The following is a 23,820-nucleotide window of genomic DNA, read 5'->3' as shown; positions in this document are numbered from 1 at the left end:
TTTTTTTGGGGTTTTTTTTTTGGGGTTTTTTTTTTTTTTTTTTTTTTTTTTTAATTTAACTTAACCAACAAGGCTGCAAATGCCTTTTATGGAACAGTTATGTTCTGGAAATAACCCTCTATACTTTTGGTCAGTAGCACAATACAACCAATCTGTCCTTCTTCTCCATTTGACCCCTGATGAGAGCAGAAAGTGAACATTGTGTACCAGGGGACACACATCAAACACTGTGGGCTTGGGAATCCCTTATATTACAGCTTCATTGTGCCTGTGTTGGCCCTTTCCTGAAATATGCATTTTAAAACAAAATATGGTGTATCTAGATATGATAAAAGGCTTCTAGATCAATTCTTATCAACAGAGCAAGCTTTCCTTATTTATAAAAGTCACTTTAATAGGAGCACTGATGAGCAGCTGAAAGACCTGATTATAAGTTGTTTTTAATGAGATGTGAGGGATCTTATCTGTCAGTGAACACTAAACATTACTCTTTTCCTTAACAGCTAGGGAGAAAAAATGAACACAACAAATGACAACTTAGCCAACTTCATCAGCCAGCAAGACACTGAAGGTGATTTTCCCAAATGCACTGTGTGGAAGTTGGTGTGAAGACTTTGTACCTCCACATTATGTATAACTTGATCTTCCTGAGAAGTTTCATTGTTTGTGTTTGCAGCTTCAAAATGAGACCTTGAAAGAGGAACACCATAATCAGGCTGAACCTGGCACTCACAGACCTGCTCTACCTCACTGGTCTTCCCTTCCTGATGCACTACTGTGCCACTGGGGAACACTCAATTTTTGGTGAATTCATGTGCAAGTTCATCTGCTTCAGCTTCCACTCCAAATTGTACAGCAGCATCCTGTTCCTCACCTGCTTCAGTGCCTTCTGCTATGTAGTGATGGTTCACACGATGAAGTTCTTCCACATCCAGAGGAAGAGGTGGACAGCAGTGGCTTGCACAACCGTGTGGTTGATGGCACTGGAAGCTGTCAGCCCTGTCAATTTATTTTTCTCTTCAAAAGGGAGACAAAACAGAGGAGACACAAAACATAAGGTCCTCATGCCTCAACCTTACCAGCTCTGCAAACCTGGGCACAATCAGGGGGCTGCTGACCAGTCTGGCCTTCTTCTTGCCCTTGCTCACAGTGACTCTGTGCTATGTGCTCATCATTGCACTTTGGCCACTGGCCCCACACATGGGCTTGCTACAAACAGAAGGATCTAAGTCTTGCTGTTGTTCTCTCGGTGGTACTTCCTTCTCTTCCATGTCTTTTGGGTGGCTCTGTTGTCTAAGATTGGAAGAAAAAGCTTTCATTAAAAAGCTTTCATTAAAAGACTGCTCTCCATGTTATCAATTCAAATATTGTTTGGAAAGTTTTTCTTCCAATCTTAGGCAACAGCTCAGGTTAACTACATCTGTGTCCAGTCAGCTGTCACATGGAGAATAAATCCACTCTGCCCACTGTGTCTCTTGGCTACTGGCTCCACTCAACACATGCGGCAGGCAACCTATTGCTTTATGTCGTGGTGGGAGACAACTTCCAGCAAGTCATGCTCTTTCCTTCAAGGTGTAAGTGGAACAAATACATCCAGGAGCAAGTAGTCCAGGAGAAAAAACTACATGACCAAGTCAGAAATCACATTAAAGTTGTGAGGGAGTCCCTTGAAGCAAATTGCAGAAAAACCAGGATGCCTTTGGTGCTCTAAGCTCCTAAGACAGTTGTGTTGGTATGAAAGCAAGAATTGCATCTGACTTTGCCCTCTCCCTGCAGCAGAGGACTTGTCAAAAACCTTTCTTGGAAGCAGTTTTATATACACCTCTCCTAGCAACCAAAGAAAGAGGAGGGAAAAGACAAGACTATAAGCCACCTCAAAGGCAAAATATAAAACCATCCAGCCAGACTGTTCCCGAAGACATTTGGGAAACACAGGGTTCTCTAGCTCTGGGCTTTGCTATTGATTACAGAAACATAGAGAGCTTAGTCTGGACATGAGAACAACTTCCACTGATTTCAGTGTTGTCACTGATGTAGTGCTTTGTTTATTACAGCCTAAGTAAAACACAGCAGATATTGTCACCGTTGCTGAAACCACTGAATTGCACACCTAGACTGCTCCTAGATAAATCAGATGTTTTCAGATTGGATGGAAGTTCAATGAACTTCATCATAGGGCACTGAGCAATTTAAAAGAAATCTCTTGGCCTAGTGGAGGATGGAAAGAATAGGAGAGGAGGACATACATGGTGACTATGAGGCTATATAAGTAAATATATATATATATATATATATATATATATATATTAAAAAATATATATAATACTTATATAGACTTATTTATATAGGAATAGATTATTTATATATTCTTATAGATATATTCCTATATATATATATACTTATGTATATAGGAATATAAATATATAAGAAAAGGAGAGGAAGACATACATGGTGATGACTACAAGGCTATATAATTTTGTATGTGTGTATCTATATCTATATATATATATATGTAAAAATGGGGAAAAATTAATGAAATCATATTAGTGTACAGAAAATTATTATAGACAAGTACCAGTCTGCTGTATGAATCTATCAGCTGTCCCAGACCATTCTGATTTCCTACTACAACAAATTAACAGGCTCGTACATGAAGGACAGGATGATGTCACATATCTTAACTCCAGAAGAAGTTTTGGCTGAGATGACTCTCTTGTGTATAAGCTAAGGAAACAGTCTGGAGGAAACTACTTTCACTTGTTCCTGAGTTCATGCTCAGAGTCAAGAAATTAGTGATTTACTGTCACAATAAGGGGAGTCACAGAGTGGGGATTTGACCAGTCTGTCCTGGGTTCAGGAGTATTTAGTGTTTTCAGTATCAAATTGGATAGTGAAATAAAGTCTGGTTCTTCTATTTATATATTTACTTGAAGCTGAGAGGACAAAATTAAGCTGAAAAATTACAGCTATGATCTGCAGAGACACAGACTGCTACTAAACAGTGACAGGTGCAAAGTTCTGTGTTTAAGTAGAAATAATGAATTGTGCAAGCACAAATGGAAAAAAAAGGAAACCATTATTTAGGTAACAGTTTTGTAGAGAGAGATTTGTGGTTACTGTGAATCATAGCCTGGACAGGACCTGACTGTTTCAGTGGGCTGACAGCGTCTGCTGTGGCAAAAAGAGCAGATGTATAAATAAAAAATAGTATTTATGATGCCTTGTGGATATTTAAAATACTTTATTAAAGGACCATCCGTCAGATATGTCTTTCAGAAGCACTGCCACAGACCTTTTGAGGTGTTTTCTAGTTCTTCTGCACTGTTGTCAAAGGCCAAATTTTACAGTTTACCAGTAGGTAGTGATCAGTCTTGGTCAAGCTACCTGGTTTCACATATGCATGGTTAATTCAACCTCAAAAGCTACACAACACAAGGTGATTCACACAAAGTAAATATTTTCTGACATAGATTCATAACATCCCAACTCTCCAACATGGGTAAAAAGTACAAACACACTGCATAAATTCTCTTCTTCCACATCAGTGGAAAAACAAGATGTGCCTACCACTTACACACATACATCTGAAGGAGTGGATTAAAATTATCTTTTTTGCTCTGTCAGAGCATTTTTAATTCTTGTTCTCAGAAGCTCTTCCCTCTCAAGCCCAAGACAAGCTTATCACACACAAGCAGAAGCTCTTCAGTATAACTACATGTTCAATATAAAATGAAGCAGCTGAAGGTAAAAATTGTGAAATTGAAGTGTTCAAGGCTTTCCATCTCTAACAGCAAGAGTGACAGTCTCACAGTTTCAGTGACTTGGAGAGGTGCTACTTTTTTGTCCCCTCCTCTCTCTCCTTAATAAAGATGTTGTTTGGTTGCCCTCATCCTATCTCACTTGCTTATCCACCACATCTCTAATTTATTTTGGGCTAAACTAGCTGTTTTTAAAGTGCCAAGGTAGATTAGGGAATGGTCCTGGAGCTGTGGTTCACTGGTAGACAAAAACCACCAGGGGAAGGACAGTCATGTCTCCCAGTATCATGGCTGGGTCTGGAAAAGGAGAAAAGTTCAACCTCAGTAGACACTTTTAAAGGATTCAAGGACTGCTTAGGTGCTCTGCAGGACTGAGAGATCATTATCTCATGCAACTCATTCCTTTTGCTTACTGTGAAGCTTGATAGCTTCTATTTTTAGCTGCTGTTAAGTTTACTGCTGAAACAAGGATAAGTGCTTCAATTGCAGCAAATAGGAGACACTTCTCAGGCTCTGTACACAGTGTGACAATATAGCTACATAAATTACTGCACTATTGCAGGATAATTCACACCACAGCTATGCTCCAGTGAGCAAGCTTCTATCAGAAGTCTCTGGTAGGTTTGTCTGCAAGGACAGGCACACCAGCTCAAGCACCTACCAGCAGGCTGCTCTCTGCCTGGGACTGCAGAGGGACCAAGAGAATAACTCTGCAGGGCAAACCTCCCAAGGGAATGTCAACTCTGATGACATTAAAGGTGAAACTTGGGAGCTGCCAACTGTTTCTGTGACAAGACAAACCTTATTCCTCACAGTGACTCATGTACTGTCACAGATTGCAGCAGAGATATTTTCTACCTTTCTTTGTAGGTAGGCAATCAACAATTTTTTCCCTTTTCTCCCCAATTCATGTGTTCTCAAAAGAAATTAAAGCAAAAAGGCCTTCCTCATATTCAAACGTCCCAGAGAGCAAAAATACTGACAGTAATGTCCTGCATAAAAGAGAATTCACAAAATCTGTACTAATCTGGCTGCTCTGCAGAACACCTAAGGAGAGAGTTGTGTAGAGGACTGCACGTAGCATCAAAATGAATAACTAGGTAAAGAGCTAGTGGAGAGAAAGGTTAAAACAGCTTGGAAATGGTCTACTTTCACAATGCTGTGTTGGATATTGCTGTGACAGAAGGCTTCAATTTTGTCCTGATTTAATAGTATATGTATGTATATATATATATATATATATATGTATGTATATGTGTATATATCTATATCTATATCTATCTATATCTATACCTATACCTATATCTATATCATCTATTTTATATCTATCTATCTATCTATCTATCTGGGGTGTTGCTGCAGCAGCTGTGCAGTGTAACTGCCCAGAGCCATGATCCACCACAAGTGGTGCAGGGCAGTGCCCACCACTGAGTCATTTAGGCCTCACATAGATGCTGCCATTTTGCTGATAAGGCTAAGTGAGCAAAATGAACTTTGAATGACTGCTTCCATCTGCTAAGATGTTCTGCTGTGAAAATGCAGGTTGAGTGAACCTAAACTTTAAAGCAGCAAATGACTTTTTTTGAGCACATCACTGTTTGAGTCCTACCAGCTCTGAACTCAGTTTGCTTTTCCCTGCCAGCAGAAAAGGAGTAGAGATGTAAAGGAAAATACTTTGTGTGTTCCCTTATGTTTTGTGACAGTAGAGGTATTCAACACTGCCAGCTAATGCCACTTCAATGTAAGTGCCCCAGAATTGAGTCAAGAAGGGGGAAAACCCATTCATACTAAAGAAAATGTATTTCAAGGCCTGTTTTTTAAATAGCACCTGGAAAAGAGCAGTACTTCTGACTAAGGTGTCTTTCTGGCTTGATGCCCTAGCCCACAGAGTGCTGTGATAGAGGACAGAGTGAGTTGGATGCCTCCTAAAGCAGGAGAAAAAATTGCATTCTCACTTTCAGTCAGAGCTGTATTTTGGAGAAAAGGAGAATGGGATAATTAAAGTTGGTAAACCAAGGTGCATATCTTTCCAAAACAAAATTTAAAGCTGAAATGCTGATTTTTTAAATACACAGAGGAAAAATGATTTTTCAGAGCTGCTGTAGGCAAGTATAAGGCACAGTACGTTTGATTCATCCTTGCTGGAACCTTAAAAGGCACTTGAATTATAAGGTGTTATCTTCTAAGATTACTCCTTGGTTTCTTTACTCCCCCAAAAGGCTGATATCACTGATTTCTGAACCAAAAGAGAGATGGTTGCCTGGAAGCTATAGTACCAGTGATGCTTTCCACTCTTAAAAGAAAAACAAAAATTCTGAGTTTCTGTTTTGTTTATTTAAAAAAAAGTGTGGTTTCAAATTAGTTTATTAATTTCCTTCTATTTTGTAAAATAGTGCAAGAAGATGAGATGAAGCAGAAAGAAATGCAACTTTGCACACAGATGTCTAATTACTAAATGCTAATAAAGCAAGCAAGAAAATATAGTTCCTTGAGAAATCTTCCTTTATGTGTTTTCTTTTTTTTTAAACACAGTTGTATTTCCAGGATGATCCCTGCTACCCAGGCCAGCAAACCTGACAGCAGGTTACTCCATCTTTCTCTTCGCTACATCCAGCTTAAGACACATTCAGTTGCTTTAGACCCATCAGCTTTCTGGAAAAGTGATTAGGAAGTTGATTTTGTCCCCTTTAACAGTTCTGCTGAAACCTTTGTTGTTCCCATTTGCCCCTGAATGGCACAAGATGAGTGGCTGAATCCCAGGACCTTTCCAAGACAGCTCCTGTGCATCTGGCAGAATTGGTGTTTTCTTGGCAGATCTATGACAAAGTGTTTTGGTACTACCATGAGAACACCCTGTGATATTCACACATCACTCCTCTAATTTTCAAGGATTTTCATGGTGCCAGCTACTGTGCAAAGTGATGCCCTGGACCTGCAGCTGGCAGGGATAGAAAACACCTTCTCTGTAGGTGCCTCAGAGGGTATCCAAGGTAAAAACTCTGCTCTGGTTACAGATCTGTAAAGCTGGCCAAAAAAAAAAAAAAAAAAAAAAAGGAGGTGGCTTGGCACAAAGCAGGAAAGCATTATGGGTGGATTTATTTCCAGCCCCAAATGATCCCAAAGGGACAATTTTCTACGGAGTGAGCCAGGCTGGCCTGTCACTTATGGCCTCAGCAATGAAGAAGACCTGGCAGACAGTGGCACACAAATGCACTGTGCAACAATTTCAAGCATAAATCTTTTTAGAAATTCTCTTTTCCCTTCAATTCATGGCGTTTTTTATCAACAGAAAGTTATCTTAACAGACAAGGCAGCAGCACCTGCCTAGAGGAGTTTCCTCACATTACCTTTCTGCAAGTAAGCTGCTCTGAGATGTTTATATATCATCCCTATTTTACAGGTGATGAAACTGAAGCACAGGGGAGTTAAGTGACTTGCCTCCAGTCACAAAGCAAATTAGCAGCCAAGTGGGGAACAGACCAGTTCTCAGCCCAGAGCTTTTACAAAGTGCATTTTTGGCTTAGGGAAAGATTTTCAAGGGAGTCTTGATTGCTCAGTGGTGGCACTTCAGTAATAGAAGTTGAGTTAGAGCAGTGTCTGCACCGCCCAGGCCCTGCTTCATCCCCAACATCATATTCTGTATCTGTGGAAAGAGCTATTTTCTTTCAGAAAAGGTTTCAGGGAACCAGCTCATCAAAGTTGATTGACTACCACTGTGTGTGACCTTAGCCAAGAGCCAGTGATTAATAGCTGTATTCATCCTTTATAGGTTTCTATAAAGAATTTTCTAATTTGCAGGTTAACACAAAATATTAGCAGTATACAGGGAAACCTTTCTGGCTGAAATGTAGGTAGCAGTTTTGTAGAGAGAGCATGGCACCACGGGTTGGGAGGTTGTTCTTTGTGGGGTCCTAAGGTGAGAAATAGATTCCATAACTTCCCAGCTGCCTTCACCCAAGGGAAGGGTACCACTGCTGTCCATGCACGTGTTCCAGCTCTGGGAGAGCACAGGGTCCAGCTACAATTCCTCAGAGCTGGGCCAGGCTCTCTCCCTGGAGACACTGATCCAAATCCAGCAACCCGTCTTCTGCCTTCAGAACTTTTCTTCTACTGGGAGAAGAGCAAATGGAATTAAGATGTAGATTTATAATATGTCTTCTAAATTTCCATCCTTACTTTGACTCAGTATGAGTAATACAGCCACACTTGCTTATCAGAGCTAGATACCTGTCAATGAACACCAGTGAAAGATGAATCTGTCCCTCTGCCACAACAAAATTCCAGCAAACACAGTCCCCATTCTTTCTGCCAAAATGCAAACCTGCATCTCACTGGGGGAAGAGAAAGACAGGAATGGGGCATTGACTTTGCCGGGAACACTACGAAGATTGGCCGTGCAGTAATTCCAGGCTGTGCCCAAGGGACTCCACCCTTCTGTACTTCTGCAGCTGGGATCTGCAGGTGTAATAATTCAAATTCCCACTAGAGGGTAGACAAAACTTTTCCAGTAAAAGGATCGCTCTGGAAAAGCATGGAGTATGCAGGAAAGCAGTGTCTGATTTGGAAAAGCAAATCTGTGCTTGAGAAGCAGCAAAGAGTAGGAAAAGGAAGAATATATTTATACCATCTGCAAGAGCAAGGTGGGAGCATTGTTCCAAATTTCTCTAAAGAAACATAATCTCTGCTTTATACTTTTAAATCAAATACAGCTGGAGTGGCTATGTTGTTATAAATACGTAAGCTGTAAAACAGATTTACAGAAAATACAGATTTGTGATTTTCAGAAATACAGCTGGTTTTACCCCTACAGATGTCTTACAAACACTGATAGCGGCCAACTAAGAATTTCAAATATTTAGAAAGGATAAATACAGGGAATTAGAGTTTATCCACTTTGGGAGTGAATTCAGCCCCTCCTGATGGCCTAGCCAGAAATATCAAATGGTGTATTTCTCTCTCTCATTACTGACAGTCTACTGTTGCAGATAGGGATGTCTCGGGATCTCCTCTGGTCAAGGTGACCCTGAGATGTGTTAAAAGTCTCTTTTCCCCAACCCAGCTGTCGAAGAAGGAGTCAGAAGTCTTCAGCTGTCGTTCTCAAGGTTGTTTATTATTTCTTATCTAAAATATTTTTTGTCTGTCCTGCAGGTCAGTCTGATGCACACTGCCCTCTCACGGGGCTGGTGGTGTCTTTTATATTACAAACTACGTATTAGATATTTTGATACAGTTATTTTCCAATACCCATCACCTATGTTAGACAGTGACTTTCTCCTCTGCACCAATCCCAAAGCGCCACCATCACCCAGAAGATGGAGGCTAGGAAGAAGAAGGAAGAAGGACAGGACAATGCTCAAATCCCTCCATCTTTTCCCCTAGACCCCCATAGTAAAATTCTTCAAAACTCCACCTTTCACCCTGTGACAACTACTGTTATGCTTGTGTTTTCTCCTCACACATTTCTCCACTGCTGAAATGCAGCCAGGTTTCTCTGAACCTCTCTGCTGGAGGGGAAGCATGGCTGCAGGCACCAACACATCTTCCTCTTCCTGCTCTCCCTGAAAGAGCAGCTTCTTTCCTGGTGAGATCAGCTGTCTCAGGGAGCTCCCTGCACTGCAGACAAAGGCACTGTGAAAAGGTATCCTCACCACATATCTGACCACTCCAAAGCAAGTTTTCCCACTGATTCAACAAGCCAATTCTAGAGAAGTTAAAGCAATTCAGAGTTTATTTTCTGTGTTTATTTATTTAGTTTCAGATCAACAAAGATGTCCTAAGACCCCGAAATGTCACCTCTGTGAGCTAAACGAATTTTTTGAATGCTAAGCAAAGATTTGCTTCAATATTCTGAAACATAACTTGTTTGTGTTGGCAGAGGTAAGAACCAAAAAAGAAGAAGAAGGTCCAGCGAAGCAGCAGGGCTCTCAGAGCCATTCCTGCAGCTGGGACTCCTCCCACAGCTAGGATAATTAAAGGCTGAAGTAACTGGACTTCAGAAGACCAGCATGACAGTGTTTGCTGTTACAAGCACTGCATTTATCTCATCTGCCCCCTAAATAGGTGTGGGCTTTTGAAAGGAAAATCTCTGTTTCCCTTCTCTTCTGGATGTGTCCCGTGTGGTCCCACATAATCTGGCGGGCGGCAACAATTCTCTCTCTGGCTACATGAGCTGCTGAAACTGGGTGCCACTACAGGCAGCAGTCTCATCATTTGTCACATCAAAGGGCTAAACAGGAGATGTGCCCCAAGTAGGATTACATTTGTGGCCCTAGAGAGCTAAAGAGAGGAGCCCTTTGGGCATCCAGACAGGTTTTCACTGCAATAAGGCGCATGAATCCATGGCAAAGATTTTCACAGCGCAGTATTGGGAGCAAAGGAAGAAGTATTAATCCTGAAATACAGCCATGCCAAATGAGGTTAAATGATATATTCTCTATCTGACTTGTACTGTAAGGTGTGAATGATGGGTCTGAGGCATGCTGACATGGTCTAAGGAGAGGTATCTGGAATCTGAAGTAGGGCTGCATTTGGTTTCATATTCCCTGTGGTTATCAATACCTCTACCACCTGTCCTTGCCATGATAGCTGCAAGAATTACTTCAAATGATGCACATCTCATGCAAAAATCTCCTGTATTCATCACTCTGAAAAAATAAAGAATATTTTACTGAAGAAAGAGTTATTGCTATACAAAAGTCTGTGATATGAGGTGAAAAGTAAAAAATCCCTCTTTCAGGGAGTCAAGAAGCTGGATTTGGTAAAGAGCAGATGGATCTCAGCAGCTGTGCCCTTTCACCAAGTAGTTGCCTCAGGGTGGCAGTTGATCTTAAATTTTGGACAAAATTTCCTTTTCTTATGTGAATTAAAGATATCAAAAGAGAGAGAGATATTACCTTTATTGTGGGATCCTCTTTTCTCTTTTTTTTGTGAGGATTTTGTAGCTATTGAAGGCTCTTCAATTGGCTTACAAAGCTAAAACCACACACCTGGCCTCAGCTGTAGAGCAAGTCTTCTGTTCCTGTCTTCCTGGGGTCCATGAAATGCACCATCTCATCAACAAAAGTTTCCACACCATTGCTCCCAAGCAGACATGCGAGGGTGAAATGCATCACCAAGTAGCATTTATAAAGTGATTCCATAGGATTTTCTACAATTATAACAGTGACTTAGTTATATATTCACAATACTCACAACACCCGTATCATAATCAATTCACACACATACACACAGGCAAAGGGACACCTATATCTGTGCATGTAAAAGTACCCATCCAAATTTCCCCTTGGAAAATACAGGGAAATACAACAAATCCCTGAGTGTTTCTCCACAGACAGGGATTGCACCCTGAGGAGAAGGTGTGTGGGGGTGTATCAGCCTAGGCCTTGTTGCCAACAAGGAGCAGCTGAGGCAGCTGTGGTTGTTTCACCTGGAGGAAAGGAGGCTCAGTTTCTACAATTCCCTGAAAAGAGGGTGTAGTGAGGTGGGGGTCAGCCTCTTCTCCCATGTAACAAGTGATAGAAGGAGAGGAAATGGCCTCAAGTTGTGCCAGGAGAGGCTTTGACTGGATGCTGGGAAAAATTCCTTCTCCAAAAGGGTTGTCAAGCTCTGGAACAGGCTGCACAGGGGAGTGGTGGAATCACCATTCTTGGAGGTATTTAAAATATATGTATAGGTGTCACTTAGCGACATGGTTTAGTGATGGACTTGGCAATGCCTGGTAAACTGTTGGACTTTATGATCTTAAAGGTCTTTTCCAACCTAAATGATTCTGAGATTGTCCTCCACCTAGGCTGGCAGAGGCAACATGATACTTTGCGCCTACTTACCAAAGTGATCAGCAATCACTCCTTGCTGTCCTGGAGACTTCAGCTCAGTCCAGCTGCTGCCATGGTAATGCTGAAAGTTATCTGTGCATATGTACTAGGGGAGTGTATTAGGAAAGAAATTACCCTGCCCAAGATGAGAGGTTCATTTGACCCCTGAATTAGGATTGACTGTCTCAGTATCCAGTTTATTTGGGAAGAAATCAGACATGTTGATTTCAGCTAATCAAGTAATTTTTGTCAGAATGCTTCTTCCCTGCAAACTGTTGAATCAACAGAATCAAAAAGTTTCATGTGGATGTCTTTAGTCTATTAAAGAAGTTCATAGAACAGAGGTAGGCAGAACAGAGGGAAGCCCCCCCAGCTGACCAAGCAACCCCAGACAGAGAGCAGGGCAACTGATGAAGGACAGGTCTGCTGCTTCCTCCATCAGGATGGTCCAGCTCCTTTCTTGGGATGGAGCAGGCTTCCATCTGAAATGCTCTGTAAGAGGGCAGAACAGACACAAAACTTGGTAATTTTGAGAAGCAAAATTTGCTCCTTTTCTCAGATTTTTGCACAAAAGCTAGCACTACTGGGAGCTGTGGCTAAGCTACTACTCCAGGCACTGATAATACTGATGTGAGTTTATAGCAGAGAAGTGCAAGGCTCAGCTCTAGGATATTTACCATGACAAAATTTTCCATCCAAGTCCAGATTATGCAGTGAGCTCACCCTTATTATATTCACTAGCAATTTGGGCAATGGAGTAGAAAGTATACCCTTTAAGCACACCGATGACAAGTGAGGGGACTCCAGGCTTTCTGGTAGACAGCATTAGATTCAAAGCAATTTACAGAACATGGAGAAATGGTCTAGAATAAAACAGAATGCAAAACAATGAGGACAAATGCAGAATTTATGTTTGGGGATTAATCAAAACTCTACAAACTGGACTATGCTTAGGCTGCAATACTGCAGTAAAGAATCAAAAGGCTGCTCAGGACACAAGCTGAACATCAGTCAGATGTCCTCTGCTGTTGTGAGAAGGGCAAAGAGCAGAATGGGGTGTAGAAATAAGACACAGGCTTCCAGGTAGGATGATTAACCCTACTGCTTTTGTAATGTGTCTCCTGGGGCAGCATGTCTGCTCCAATACTGCACTTTGAGAAGGAGGGGCACCTGCTGGACAAGGAGCAGAAGAGAAGTTCAGAAAAATTAAAAAAATAAAATTTTGTGAGATTGAGTGTTGCTCAATCTAGGAGAAGGGCCACTAAAGGAAAAGTGATGGTGATCACACACCTGACCTGTGTCTGGAAAACAGAGTGGCCCCAGCTAGGATCAGGAAGGTGCCCGGCATGAGACAACTCATCCTTTGGGCACAGAGAAGCAGAGTAGTAGTTTGGTAGAGAGAGAAACTCAAAAAACATTGGAAAAGCACCTGCTGGGACTGACAAGGATATAACCCTATCTGGGGCAGCAGATGGATTGCATGTCTTGGGTTTTCTTCTACCCCATCTCCTGAAATGCCATGGGAAATACCCCTTTGAATCATGACAGAGGATTTCAGGAGAGACCATCATCCTCCTGCATGCACCAAGAAAGCCCCTCAGAGAGGGGAGATGTCTGTGCTCAGGCCTTTGCAGGGACTGTGCCATGAAAGACAATGGATTAGGTGCTGCTGAAGTGGGTTAAACTGACTTAAGAAATCAGTGGCAATGCACACCAGTTTAGACCTCCTTAGAATACAATGTGCAAAACCTGATAAAAGTCTGGTTAGAGATCCTTTCCTCGGCTCCCTGAAAGCCATCAGACATGGCAACATGAAGCAGGAGAGTTGTATGTTGGCAAAATGCAGAGGAGTGGGTAAAAAGCCTTACCCCAAACAGCCTGAACATGCAGAGCATTGAAATTTTTATATCCTTTAACACAATGTATCATTTCATTTTATCAGCAACTACTAAGCAGTTCCCTTTTAAAAAATCAGAAGCCAAAGTCAAGCACAGAGAGCTTTTTCTGTCTTTTCTTGTGTCATCTTCTGTCCCATGGTGATGTGATTTCTTCCATTTCTCTATTATTGAAAACCTCGATAAATACAATAGAATGATATTCACATTTAACAAGGTGCTGATGTTTTAGCTGAATCTTGTGCCCTGATGGAGACAAATATGATACATCAGCTTACAGCAGAGCCTCCCAGCTGACCCAGGTGTGGTGAGTAAGCCCAGTGCTCTGGTAATTCAAGTCCTGCACAGCTCAGAGGGAGATCCTGAAGCATTTGGTGAAAGGTGGCATAGAAAGGCAAAGCAAGAGAAAGTCTCTGCAGAGAATAGCACCTCCCTTCCATGTATTTGATTTAGAGAAGAACAAAATAGTCAGGAAAAAAAAAAAAAACCAGGTTAAAAAAAAAAAAAGAATGAAAAGCATGAATTCCACAGGTTCAGTTTGCATGAATTATCTCTTTGAAGGCTATTTTAGCAATCTGCACCTCCAACCAGTCTGAATTGTTGGAGAGCCAGTTAATGGCCTGGGGATAATAATAAACATCATTTAAAGAGCACAAGACTCTTTCAAATGCAGGGAAACTGCATGTCTCTCAGGATGAGGCTGGCAGAGCTGCCTCTGCAAGGAGGAACCAGAGGGAGCTGCCTTCCTGCTGACAGAGCAGCTTCCATATCATGAGGGATGGAATAGGAAGTGCTTGGGATGAGGAGCCTGAATACCTTCTCTGTTGTACAGCTCTCTGCCTGATAAAAAGGGAATTTGCTCTGAAAAATACAAGACCTTTGGCTCTGTGGTTAAGTGATGGTTAAGGCATTTCCTTGTGGATTTCTGCTTCTGTCTCTTTTGTCAACGAACATCCTCATTTCAATTTGAGTGAAAATTACTTCTGCTTACTGCTTTGTAATATCAAAATTCTACCTGATAATTTCAGGTACCTGTTTACCTTACCAGAAACAAGTGCTAAACAACTGCAACAACTAATTCAGTGGTACGTAACTTCAGTATGAAGCAAATAAATTACAATTTTGAAATATGAAATGGCTGAGTTCCCTTCCCTGTCCTGTTTGTGCTCCTCTTGGCACCAGCCCCACTGGAAAAGGCTCATTTCCAAAGCACAAGTGTAATTTCCAGAGGTGGGAACTGAAGGGGTTAGGGCTGCAGGTAGGAGCAGACACGGGTGGTGCTGGTAGCAGGACCAGCCAGGGTCCTTCTGCCAAGATCCAGGCAGGGCTTGTGAGGGATACTTGCCAGTATCTGCCTAATAAGAAGGCTCATCTTTGGCTGTGTACATGAAATTCATGTGTTGAGGGCTGTGATGCTACAAGTCACTTTCTGAAGACAAAACCTTATTACAGTGACCAAAGGCAAAGGGCAGACTTTTCTTCACGTGCCACAGCATCCTGCAAACTAATTACAAGAGCAACGGCACCACAAGAGAATATATCTTCAGTGACTGAAAACTTGCTTATACACTGGAAGCCACATCATCAGCATTCTTTGCTGAATCCTCTACTGGCCCATTACCGAACACCAAGGAGCCTGCTTTGTCTTGGAACTGAATAAAACCCAACAAAATAACGAGGCAGCAAATTGGTCCTCTCTGTTTTCAGTCCCACTGAACTGGGTCATTTTCAGGAAACAGGCTATTGCCTGAAACAATTATGGCTGTTGTCACATCTCCAATGAGTTTAGTTTGGTTTTTAGTGTCTGCTGGGAAAACTTTAACTGGTGCAGCTGCTGTGTTTAGGGCCACTTCATAGCTGGGTGCTCCTGTGGGGCTTTTTATTCGCCGGTTTATGCTCTTGGCAATGCTGCACCAGAGTACCTGAGCACATGCTGGCTTTGAGCAGATAAATTGTCCCATTGTCTTTCCTCTCCCTATTTCCCATGGGGCAACACACCTTCTGAAAGTTTAGCCTTCATGTAAGGGCTGCAGTAGATTTTATCTTCTATGCTCTGTAGTCGATGAGCACCAATTCACTTTGAGGACTAATATTAGGCATAAAAGAGTGTCTCAGATCCATATGGGCTATTTTTGGGACTCTATTGAACTACTTCTGCTCAGCCGATGTGGCAGCAGCACTGCTTATATTCCAGATTATATATGTAATTTTTCTAAGGTAAAATATCCCTTTCCAAAAGTTTTCATTAACAGTCTCTATTTCCTAAATAATTAGATGACAGCATTTAACTGTGATTAATTTAGAGTTACAGTGCATTTAGGGATTAAAAAATGCTGCCCTTACCATTCTGTCTCAGGGAAAAAATACGAAGGGAGAACTGGAGGTGATTTCCCCATGTGATGAAGACACACGATATCATTCTCGACAGAACAGAGCATCTCCCAGTGGGTGGTCTGATAACAATGGTAATTAGGTATTCAATCACACACAGAGTAAGATCAGCCCAACAAATGCATGTCTGCTAAGGGAAATAACTCATGCAAAGATTATGTGTTTGCTGAATCAAAAGTAAAACGTATAATGAAAGCTCTTAAGACTCTGGAGCCTAACCCTTGCCAAAAAAAATGCCTGTTCTCTTGCATAATTATTAACCAGAGCCATTTCTACTGCACCACATTGGGTGCTGTCATGCCTGAAGGTCTAATTCTGAAAGGAGTCTTTCAGTCATGCCTGTGGATTTTAGGTCAGGTTTTGTGAAATGAGGATGGCCCCTGTGCTGTTTGTGGACCCTCATGCCTGCAAAGCCTAATTACAGTTAAGTTCAGCAGAGATGTTGAGACAAAAAGCCCTGCTATAGCCTCTTCCACCCCAATGCCCACAAAAGGCAATAGCCAGCCCATCTGGAGGAGAGAGACATTGTCTGGAACCAGCCACAAGGCAAGATAAAAATACTGGGCATTGTTCTCCACTTCTGTATTTCAGACTGGAAGTTTTTGAAGGAGGTTGCGTGGCCCAGGAGGGCAAACCCATCAGTCATCCTGTGCATCCTGTTCACCCTGCCATCACAGAAGGAAGAATACAGTATGAAAAAATGATCCTATTTGTGACATCACTCTCTGATAACTGGCTTTGCCTGTAGAAAAAAGTCTCAAGAGGAAACATTAATCCTGCCACCAACTCATTCCAGTTTCCTTTCTATACAGCGACTAAGAGCCACATTAATACATTCACATGAACTCCATAGAATTTTGTTATGTCTGGGAAAATGTCAGCCCCTCTGACTAATTAATCCAGCCTCCCTGGAAGGCTGTTGAAACACAAAGTGAGTGCTGTCCCTTTGGAAACATTGCTGGAGACCAGCTTCAGCTGGTGACAGATTGCTGGGGACAGTGAGTGAAACACAACTTCACAGCAGGAACCCATGCACAGCTTCAGTGCCAGCCCCAGCCAACCTACCTCTGCTGTTGTCCTCTTGCCCCCAGCCAGTCCCCACCGCTGCTCACACAAGCCCTGGAGCACACACACCCACAGAAAGAGCCATCACCTGTCACAACAGGGCCATAAAGCCAACACAAGATTAAGAAAACTGGTTTGGCCTCAGCCAGCTCATTTATCCAGCACATCCCATGATTGCACAAGCACTGGGGTCATTGAAAACAGTGTGGTTTAGGATGTCAGGAGGAAGGTGGTGCTGCCAGCTCTTTGACTGCAGCATGCAATTAGAGTCACTTAAGCTGACTGTGGAACTACAGGGTATTTTGATTTCCCTCCAATGCTTGTAGAGGGGAGAAGGGTGAGGGCAGTGTTAAAGTACAAAAAGCCCCTTGTTTTTGTGAAGGATCACAATGGTCTACCAGTGGGCCAACTTAAGAGGTCCATGGACATGAATTGGAGAAATGGCTGGTAAAGAGAAAAGGTCCACAAACTGAGGAGTTGAAAGTCACACTGTAGAATCATCCCTTATCCATCTAGATCCCACATGAGGCCAGATAAGCCATTTAAACATGTGGTCCTTGTTAGTTTATTCTCAATGTCCCTAGTGCCTGACAGGAGTCCTGGGGCCAATGTTTCCAAAGGTCTCTGTGCAATGAGGAGCAGCTGTAGCCCTGGTGAAAAATACAGGAGGATGCAGGGATGCAGGGGTGCAGTAGCCACAAGGTCCTCCAGCTGATGATGGGACAAGATTTGGGCAAGCTAAGGAGCATATCTCCATCTCCATGCAGAGCAGCTCTGTATGAATTGACCTTATATTAGTCACCATCTCCCAAGATTGGTCTGAACACATGTGTTTTATTTTCTGCTCTTCTCCTGTCCAGAGTTAGAAATGCAGAGGTGACCCCAGGGTCTGCTTGAGACCCCAGCACACCAAATCCCTGTCAGGTCTGGGTCATGGCACCAGGAAAGCCCATTTCTGTTTTACCTCAGGCACTGCCAGTGCCAAGGAAGAATAAAAACCAGCCAGTGCTGCACAGGTTCCCATTGCTCAGGGGTATAATGGATTAAGTAGTGAATGCATTAAATGATCCCTAACTATAATTAGCTCCCTCTGTGCTTGTAACGCTACAGCCTCATACAAATGGTTTCTAATGACACATGCAGTGCCTAGGAACAGGGTAATAGCTATTTAAACAGTTGCTGATCCTTGAGCTGGTACATGACAGTGTATTTTACAATTATTGAGAAACTTTGGACATTTTTTAAAAGTGCTGTGGGCATTGACCTAGAGAAAAGCTTGGTTAGACGAGAGCAGAGAGGGTGCCCTTTCTCTAATGGTAACAGATAGATAATGATCTAGGTGTCAGACATTACTGCTGCCCCAGTCTTGATTGTCCCCGTTACCACTCTTCCCTGCAGTATGATTTACAAAACAGATAGCCAGCTCCCAAATCCTGCCCAGTACAGGAGAGCCAAGACACTCCTCTGAAAAATGCTCCTATATGTACATACATACATAATGTTCAGGCATGAAAGCTTGCTCATTTAATACTGCACTGTAAACTCATCAGTAAGAAAAGACTCATCAAATGTACCAAGACAGAAAGGCTGCTGGCCTCACTGGGCAGCTGGAGCTTCTGTGCATGGACCAGGTTGCTAGCTCAAGGGCTGAAGACTGCAGTTTCAAAATTCAAGATGCAATGACTGTTTTTAAATAATAATAATAATCTCTTTTGATCTTGTTCCTCGAGCTAAGGATAATAATGAGATTATTTATTCAAGAACAGTCTTTTGGCTCGAGAAGCACAGAAAATTGCAGATCTTGTGAATTATGAAGCCCAAAAGCAAAAGCTCAAAACAAGTTTACAATTTCAGCTACTCCAGTAATAACCAGCCAACACACTGTTGATATTTTATTCACCAAAAATAAGCAGAAAGAATGCCGCATTTTCTGAAAAGCACATCATGCCAAAAGAAACATTCATTTATTTCATCAGATGAAATTTGTACTCCATTAGAAATTTGATTTTAGTGAAGACATTGTGTCATAACACCTTTCACCTGACCTTGAAATGACAACATGCCTTATTCACTTTGGCACTCAGGTTTCACTTCACAGGAAATGGAGAATAAATTTCATCTTTCCTAAGCACAAGCACTCACACATACCTGCTAATTTAAATGTGATTTGCTGCTATTTGAATACTACAGGTCTGCCTCAGCACACAGAGCTGCTGCCAGCAAAGCCTGATCTGCCCACTGAAGGCAAGACAGGGTGAATGACAGAGGGCTAAAGAGGAGTCCTCCAGCCACCCAGTTCTAAGAGCTGACACTTGAGCCAGTAACTGAGGTTTTCTGCCAGTTTCCTAATTCACATGGAGCCTCAGTCAGACAGGGAGTGAATGTACATGGCTGCAAAGCCATACTAAAACCTGCTTCACTGCAAGGAAGACATAAATACATTTCATTTGAGCTCTTTACTCAAAGCAATATCAGAGGGAGAAGCAGAATTGCGGGTTTCGAGGTAAGCAGTATTTCTCCATTTTCAATTTGGAGGGTTCAAGATTGTGGTGAAGAACCGATCAGCAGTGCAAGAAAGCCAAACTGGGGATAAATCAAATATTCTAGTAATTTGTCTTACATGATATGAAATATACTGGAGATGCATAAATGTGGGTGACAGTGGTATCATTGAGCAGCAGAAAAGAGAGAAAACATGCACACCCCTAGCTTTTGTGATTGTAAATCTGGACTGGTTTAAAACAAGCTTGACAGCCTTTCCCTAGTACATTTTTTACTACAAAGCTTCTATACCAGATCCAACATTCATGTTATAAAGTATTACCATTTTAACTAAATTGTGGGGAAACTGTTCAGATATCACTCTGAAGTGCATCTGAGTAACAAAGAGATAATCATCTTGCTGACTTGTTATGATCAAATAATGCCCGTTGTGTCCCATCTTTAATGAGTGGGTTTGTCAGAGGAAATTGGTCATGTTCTACCAGTTATTGGCATAAGGAAGAGTCATTCAAGTAACATGTTGAACACTGTGAACTGAATCACATTTTCCAAGACTGAATAAGGTACAATTCTGTCTTTTTTCCAGGTTTAGTGGGTTTTTTTTTGGTTTTTGGTTTGGTTTGGTTTGGTTTTTTCTAATGTGTTGATTTCACCCTGGATGTTTCATGTGGCACTGGTTAAGTTTAAAGATGGTGTTTCTGGGACAAGAGAGAGGATCTAGGCTTGATAGTACCCCGTCTAGCACTTTATCAACTTTCTTTAGCATATTTTCTCACATGGAATTGGTTTGAATCCGGAAGAGTGGTGCTCACCTGAAGTTCTGGAGACACACAGTGGCACAGCTCTTACCTCACTTGAGATATCCAAGGCTGAGCTAGTCACCCTGGGCTACCTTTTGTATCAGTGGAAAGAAATAGGAATGCCAAAAGAGTAAATAATTTGTCTTAGAAACCTCAGTTTTGGGTAGATACATTATGTCTTGGAGGAACTTACTTCTGTCCTTTGATGATAAAATAAGGCTTAGGAGGACTGGCTCCAATTTAAGCATTTAACTTTCTGAAACCTGAAGTTAGATGATTTTCATTTTTTCAGGTAAAAACACTACCAAGAAATGTTATGTCTTTAACTCTCTGTGGGGAGATCCAAATCGGCTATGTCAGACAAGAAATCATTTCAGAGACAAGTCTACCTAGCTCCAATTGGCATAGAATGGGAAGCAAGCTTTCCCTCTGTGCTTTCCATTTTCCTCTGCCTTTGAGAAACAGTCTTTAATAAAGTAAATCAATTTTATGCCACTATGGAGCTTGGTTAAAAAAAAAAAAACAAAAAAAACCCAAAAAAACCCCCTCCAAAATAAAATAACGCCTCTCCCCCAAAAAACAACCCTCCAAACAACCAAAAACCAAAATATTTATAATAGTTTTATACTCTGATGACTCCAAGAGAGTAAAATCATGTTCAGGGAACAATCTGTCAGGTTATAGGAGCATCAGGTCCTGAGATCTGTAACTAAACCTAACATTGTTTGGCTTTCATGAAAGCAGAATGACATCTCTGTTCCTCGAGCACAAAACACTGATTAGCTCAGATCAGTGAAGATAATATATGGATATGGTTCTACTTTCTGAAAGGTTAAGACTGGTTCACTTGCAAAATCTAAACCCAAACTCTCTCTAGCTCTCTAAATGTGTGCTTCCTACCCCTGAAGATTTGCAGATAAGCACTAATTGTCTTCTTCAATGAAGGAGGCTAAACAAAGAAAGAGTAAAATTAATAATTATCAAAATTAAATGTAAAAGAGAGGAAAGAGTGAAATTAAACATTTCAATGGTGTTATCTAGGTCAGACTAGGTACATTAGCAAATCTTCATTTCCTCTCACTACTGTGCCCTCTCAAATATACATTTTCCCCAGCAACAAAAGGTTTAACTGACAAAATTTGTTCCAACAAACAAATTAAAAGTAAACATCTGATTTTTGTCTTAAGGAGACTCTGCAAACATGGCATTTGAACACACCAACAATTTTACTGCTCAGCCCAGCCCTGCAGACCGACTGACAAGCTGCAAGAATGAAGATTTCTTACAGGTGAAATTGTATGTCTCTGTCCTTTACAGCCTAATCTTCCTGGTGTGCTTCCCAGGAAACATTGCAACAATTTTTGTTTACTGTGTTAAGATGAGGCCCTGGAAAAGCAGCACTATCATTATGTTAAACCTGGCTATCACTGACCTACTCTATGTAGTCACACTTCCTTTCTTTATACACTACTACGCTAATGGAAACGACTGGATTTTTGGAGACTTCATGTGCAGGTTTATTCAGTTTTGTTTCTACTTCAACATGTACAGTGGTATTATCTTCCTCAGCTGCTTCAGCATCTTCCGCTTTTTGGTAGTTGTGCGCCCAATGAAATCCCTTTTTCTTCGGAAGCGGAGATGGGCAGTGGTGACTTGCGCAGTCATTTGGATGGTTTCCCTGGTGGCCCTCAGCCCCCTGGCCATCCTGATTGTCCCAAGTAACAGGCAGAACAAGACCGTCTGCCCAGACCTGGTTGCTGCTGATGACTTCGTCACAAGTCGCTGGTACAACTGGGGACTGACTGTGTTTGCCTTCCTCTTGCCTTTGCTCACGGTGACTCTGTGCTACGTGCTCATCTTTTGCATCTTGGCCACTGGGCTCCACACACAGGCTGGCTACAAACAAAAGGCTCGCAGACTCACTGTTCTCCTCTTGCTGGTCTTCTACGTGTGCTTCCTCCCCTTCCATGTCATTAAGGGGATTCATCTGGAGCTCCGAGTGCAGCCACTTAGCTGCCACTTGAAAAAAGCTATCCTTTTAATGTTTATTATAACTAAACCTTTATCAGCGCTAAATACTTTTGGAAATTTGCTGTTCTATGTAGTGTCAGGAGATAACTTCCAGCAGGTGATACTCTCGCTCTTCAAGTTTTGGACAAAAAAGAGTTTGAAGTAGAAGAAATTGATGCAATTTAACATTTATGGAGGAAGGATTGAAACCTGCCCTCAACCAGCCAAGCACAATCTCCCTGCCATTAGAGTACTCAGGATAACCCAGCCAGTGCCAAAGGAGAGTTAATCTGTTCTGGGTTACAAACTGATCATCAAAGGAGAAAATTTATGATTAAAAATAAAAAGTTTTAAATAAAATACTAATAAATAAAATGTGAAATTTCTCAGAAATGTGTCTGCAGTTGCTTCCTAAATCCATGGTAGCTCTTTTGGAAAATGGCCCATTCTGGAAAAAAATACTACTCTATTAGTGCCAGATAGAGATTCAGGATGGAAGTAATGCTAAATTAATTTTATTAACTTAAAATATAAGTGTAGTCTGAGCTAGAGACCTGTCTGACTTTCTTCTTAAGTCATGGAGAGTGGTAAGACCCTCTGGAGATCAAAACCTGTCTTAGGCCTGTAAGAGGTTCATCCCACCTCCCTGGAGACATTGACAGGGTAGGAGTATGCATATAGCTAATCACCTTGTCCTCCTTTTATAATTTTCCATTATAATGGAAAGAAATAAGTAGTTTTAGAGTGTGATTCATTGCATTATTCTTGATGTCTGCATTTGGACAAGGTGAATCCTGACCTAGAAGAGCCTGTTTCTCCCCACTGACTGCAAAAGGTAAGTAGATCAGACACAGACTCAAATGTTCATGCCTGCTTTTAAAGAGCTGAGGCACAGCTCTAGTACTGACTGGGATGGATCACTCTCCAGAGGTTGCCAAAAGTGCAGCTTACACAGTAAGACTCCGTTCAGTGCCTTTAGTGATTGCCTGAAGAGTGATGGTGGGGTAATACAAGATGACTCTTACAAGGATTTCCCACACTACTAATACAGAATCTGTGGAACAACAGAGCAGTTTTTCTTGGAAGGGACCTTTAAAGGCCACAGAGTTTGTCCCCCTGCAATGAGCAGGGACATCAACTAGACCAGGCTGCTCAGAGCCATGTCCAGCCTGATCTTGAAAGTTTTCAGGAGTGGGACATCCACCCCCTCTCTGGGCAACCTGTGACAGTGTCATACCATCCTGATTGTAAACAATTCCTTCCTCATATCGAGTCTGAAATGGCCCTATTATAGTTTTAAACCATTACTCCTTTTCCTATGGGTAAAGTCCCTATTGAAAGTATCTCCTGATTTTTCTTATAAGCCCCCTTTAAGCATTGAAAGGCTGCAATCAGATCACCTTGAACTTTCTCTGCCACAGACTGAACAATCCCAACTTTCTCAGCCTTTCCCCATATGAGAGGTGCTCCAGCTCTCTGATTATCTTCATGGCCTACCTCTGGATGCTATCCAGCACTGGGGCTCCAGACCTGGACACAGCACTCCAGGTCTCATGAGAGTGGAGCAGAGGGGCAGAATCCTCTG

General features: G+C 41.8%; 1 protein-coding gene and 1 pseudogene across 1 annotated transcript; both read left to right on the top strand.

Annotated features, from left to right (window-relative positions):
* Nucleotides 1-516: 516 nt before the first annotated feature.
* Nucleotides 517-1,711, top strand: LOC121345994 (annotated as a pseudogene).
* Nucleotides 1,712-21,426: 19,715 nt separating this feature from the next.
* On the top strand, nucleotides 21,427-22,401 carry OXGR1 (oxoglutarate receptor 1). Its single transcript, XM_041423418.1, has one exon. The coding sequence runs from the start codon at nucleotides 21,427-21,429 to the stop codon at nucleotides 22,399-22,401; it is 975 nt and encodes a 324-aa protein (XP_041279352.1).
* Nucleotides 22,402-23,820: the final 1,419 nt, after the last annotated feature.

Source organism: Onychostruthus taczanowskii, unplaced genomic scaffold (genome assembly GCF_017590055.1).
Source record: "Onychostruthus taczanowskii isolate IOZ18803 unplaced genomic scaffold, ASM1759005v1 scaffold77, whole genome shotgun sequence".
Lineage (NCBI taxonomy): Eukaryota > Metazoa > Chordata > Aves > Passeriformes > Passeridae > Onychostruthus > Onychostruthus taczanowskii.
This window is presented reverse-complemented; position numbering and strand designations above follow the sequence as displayed.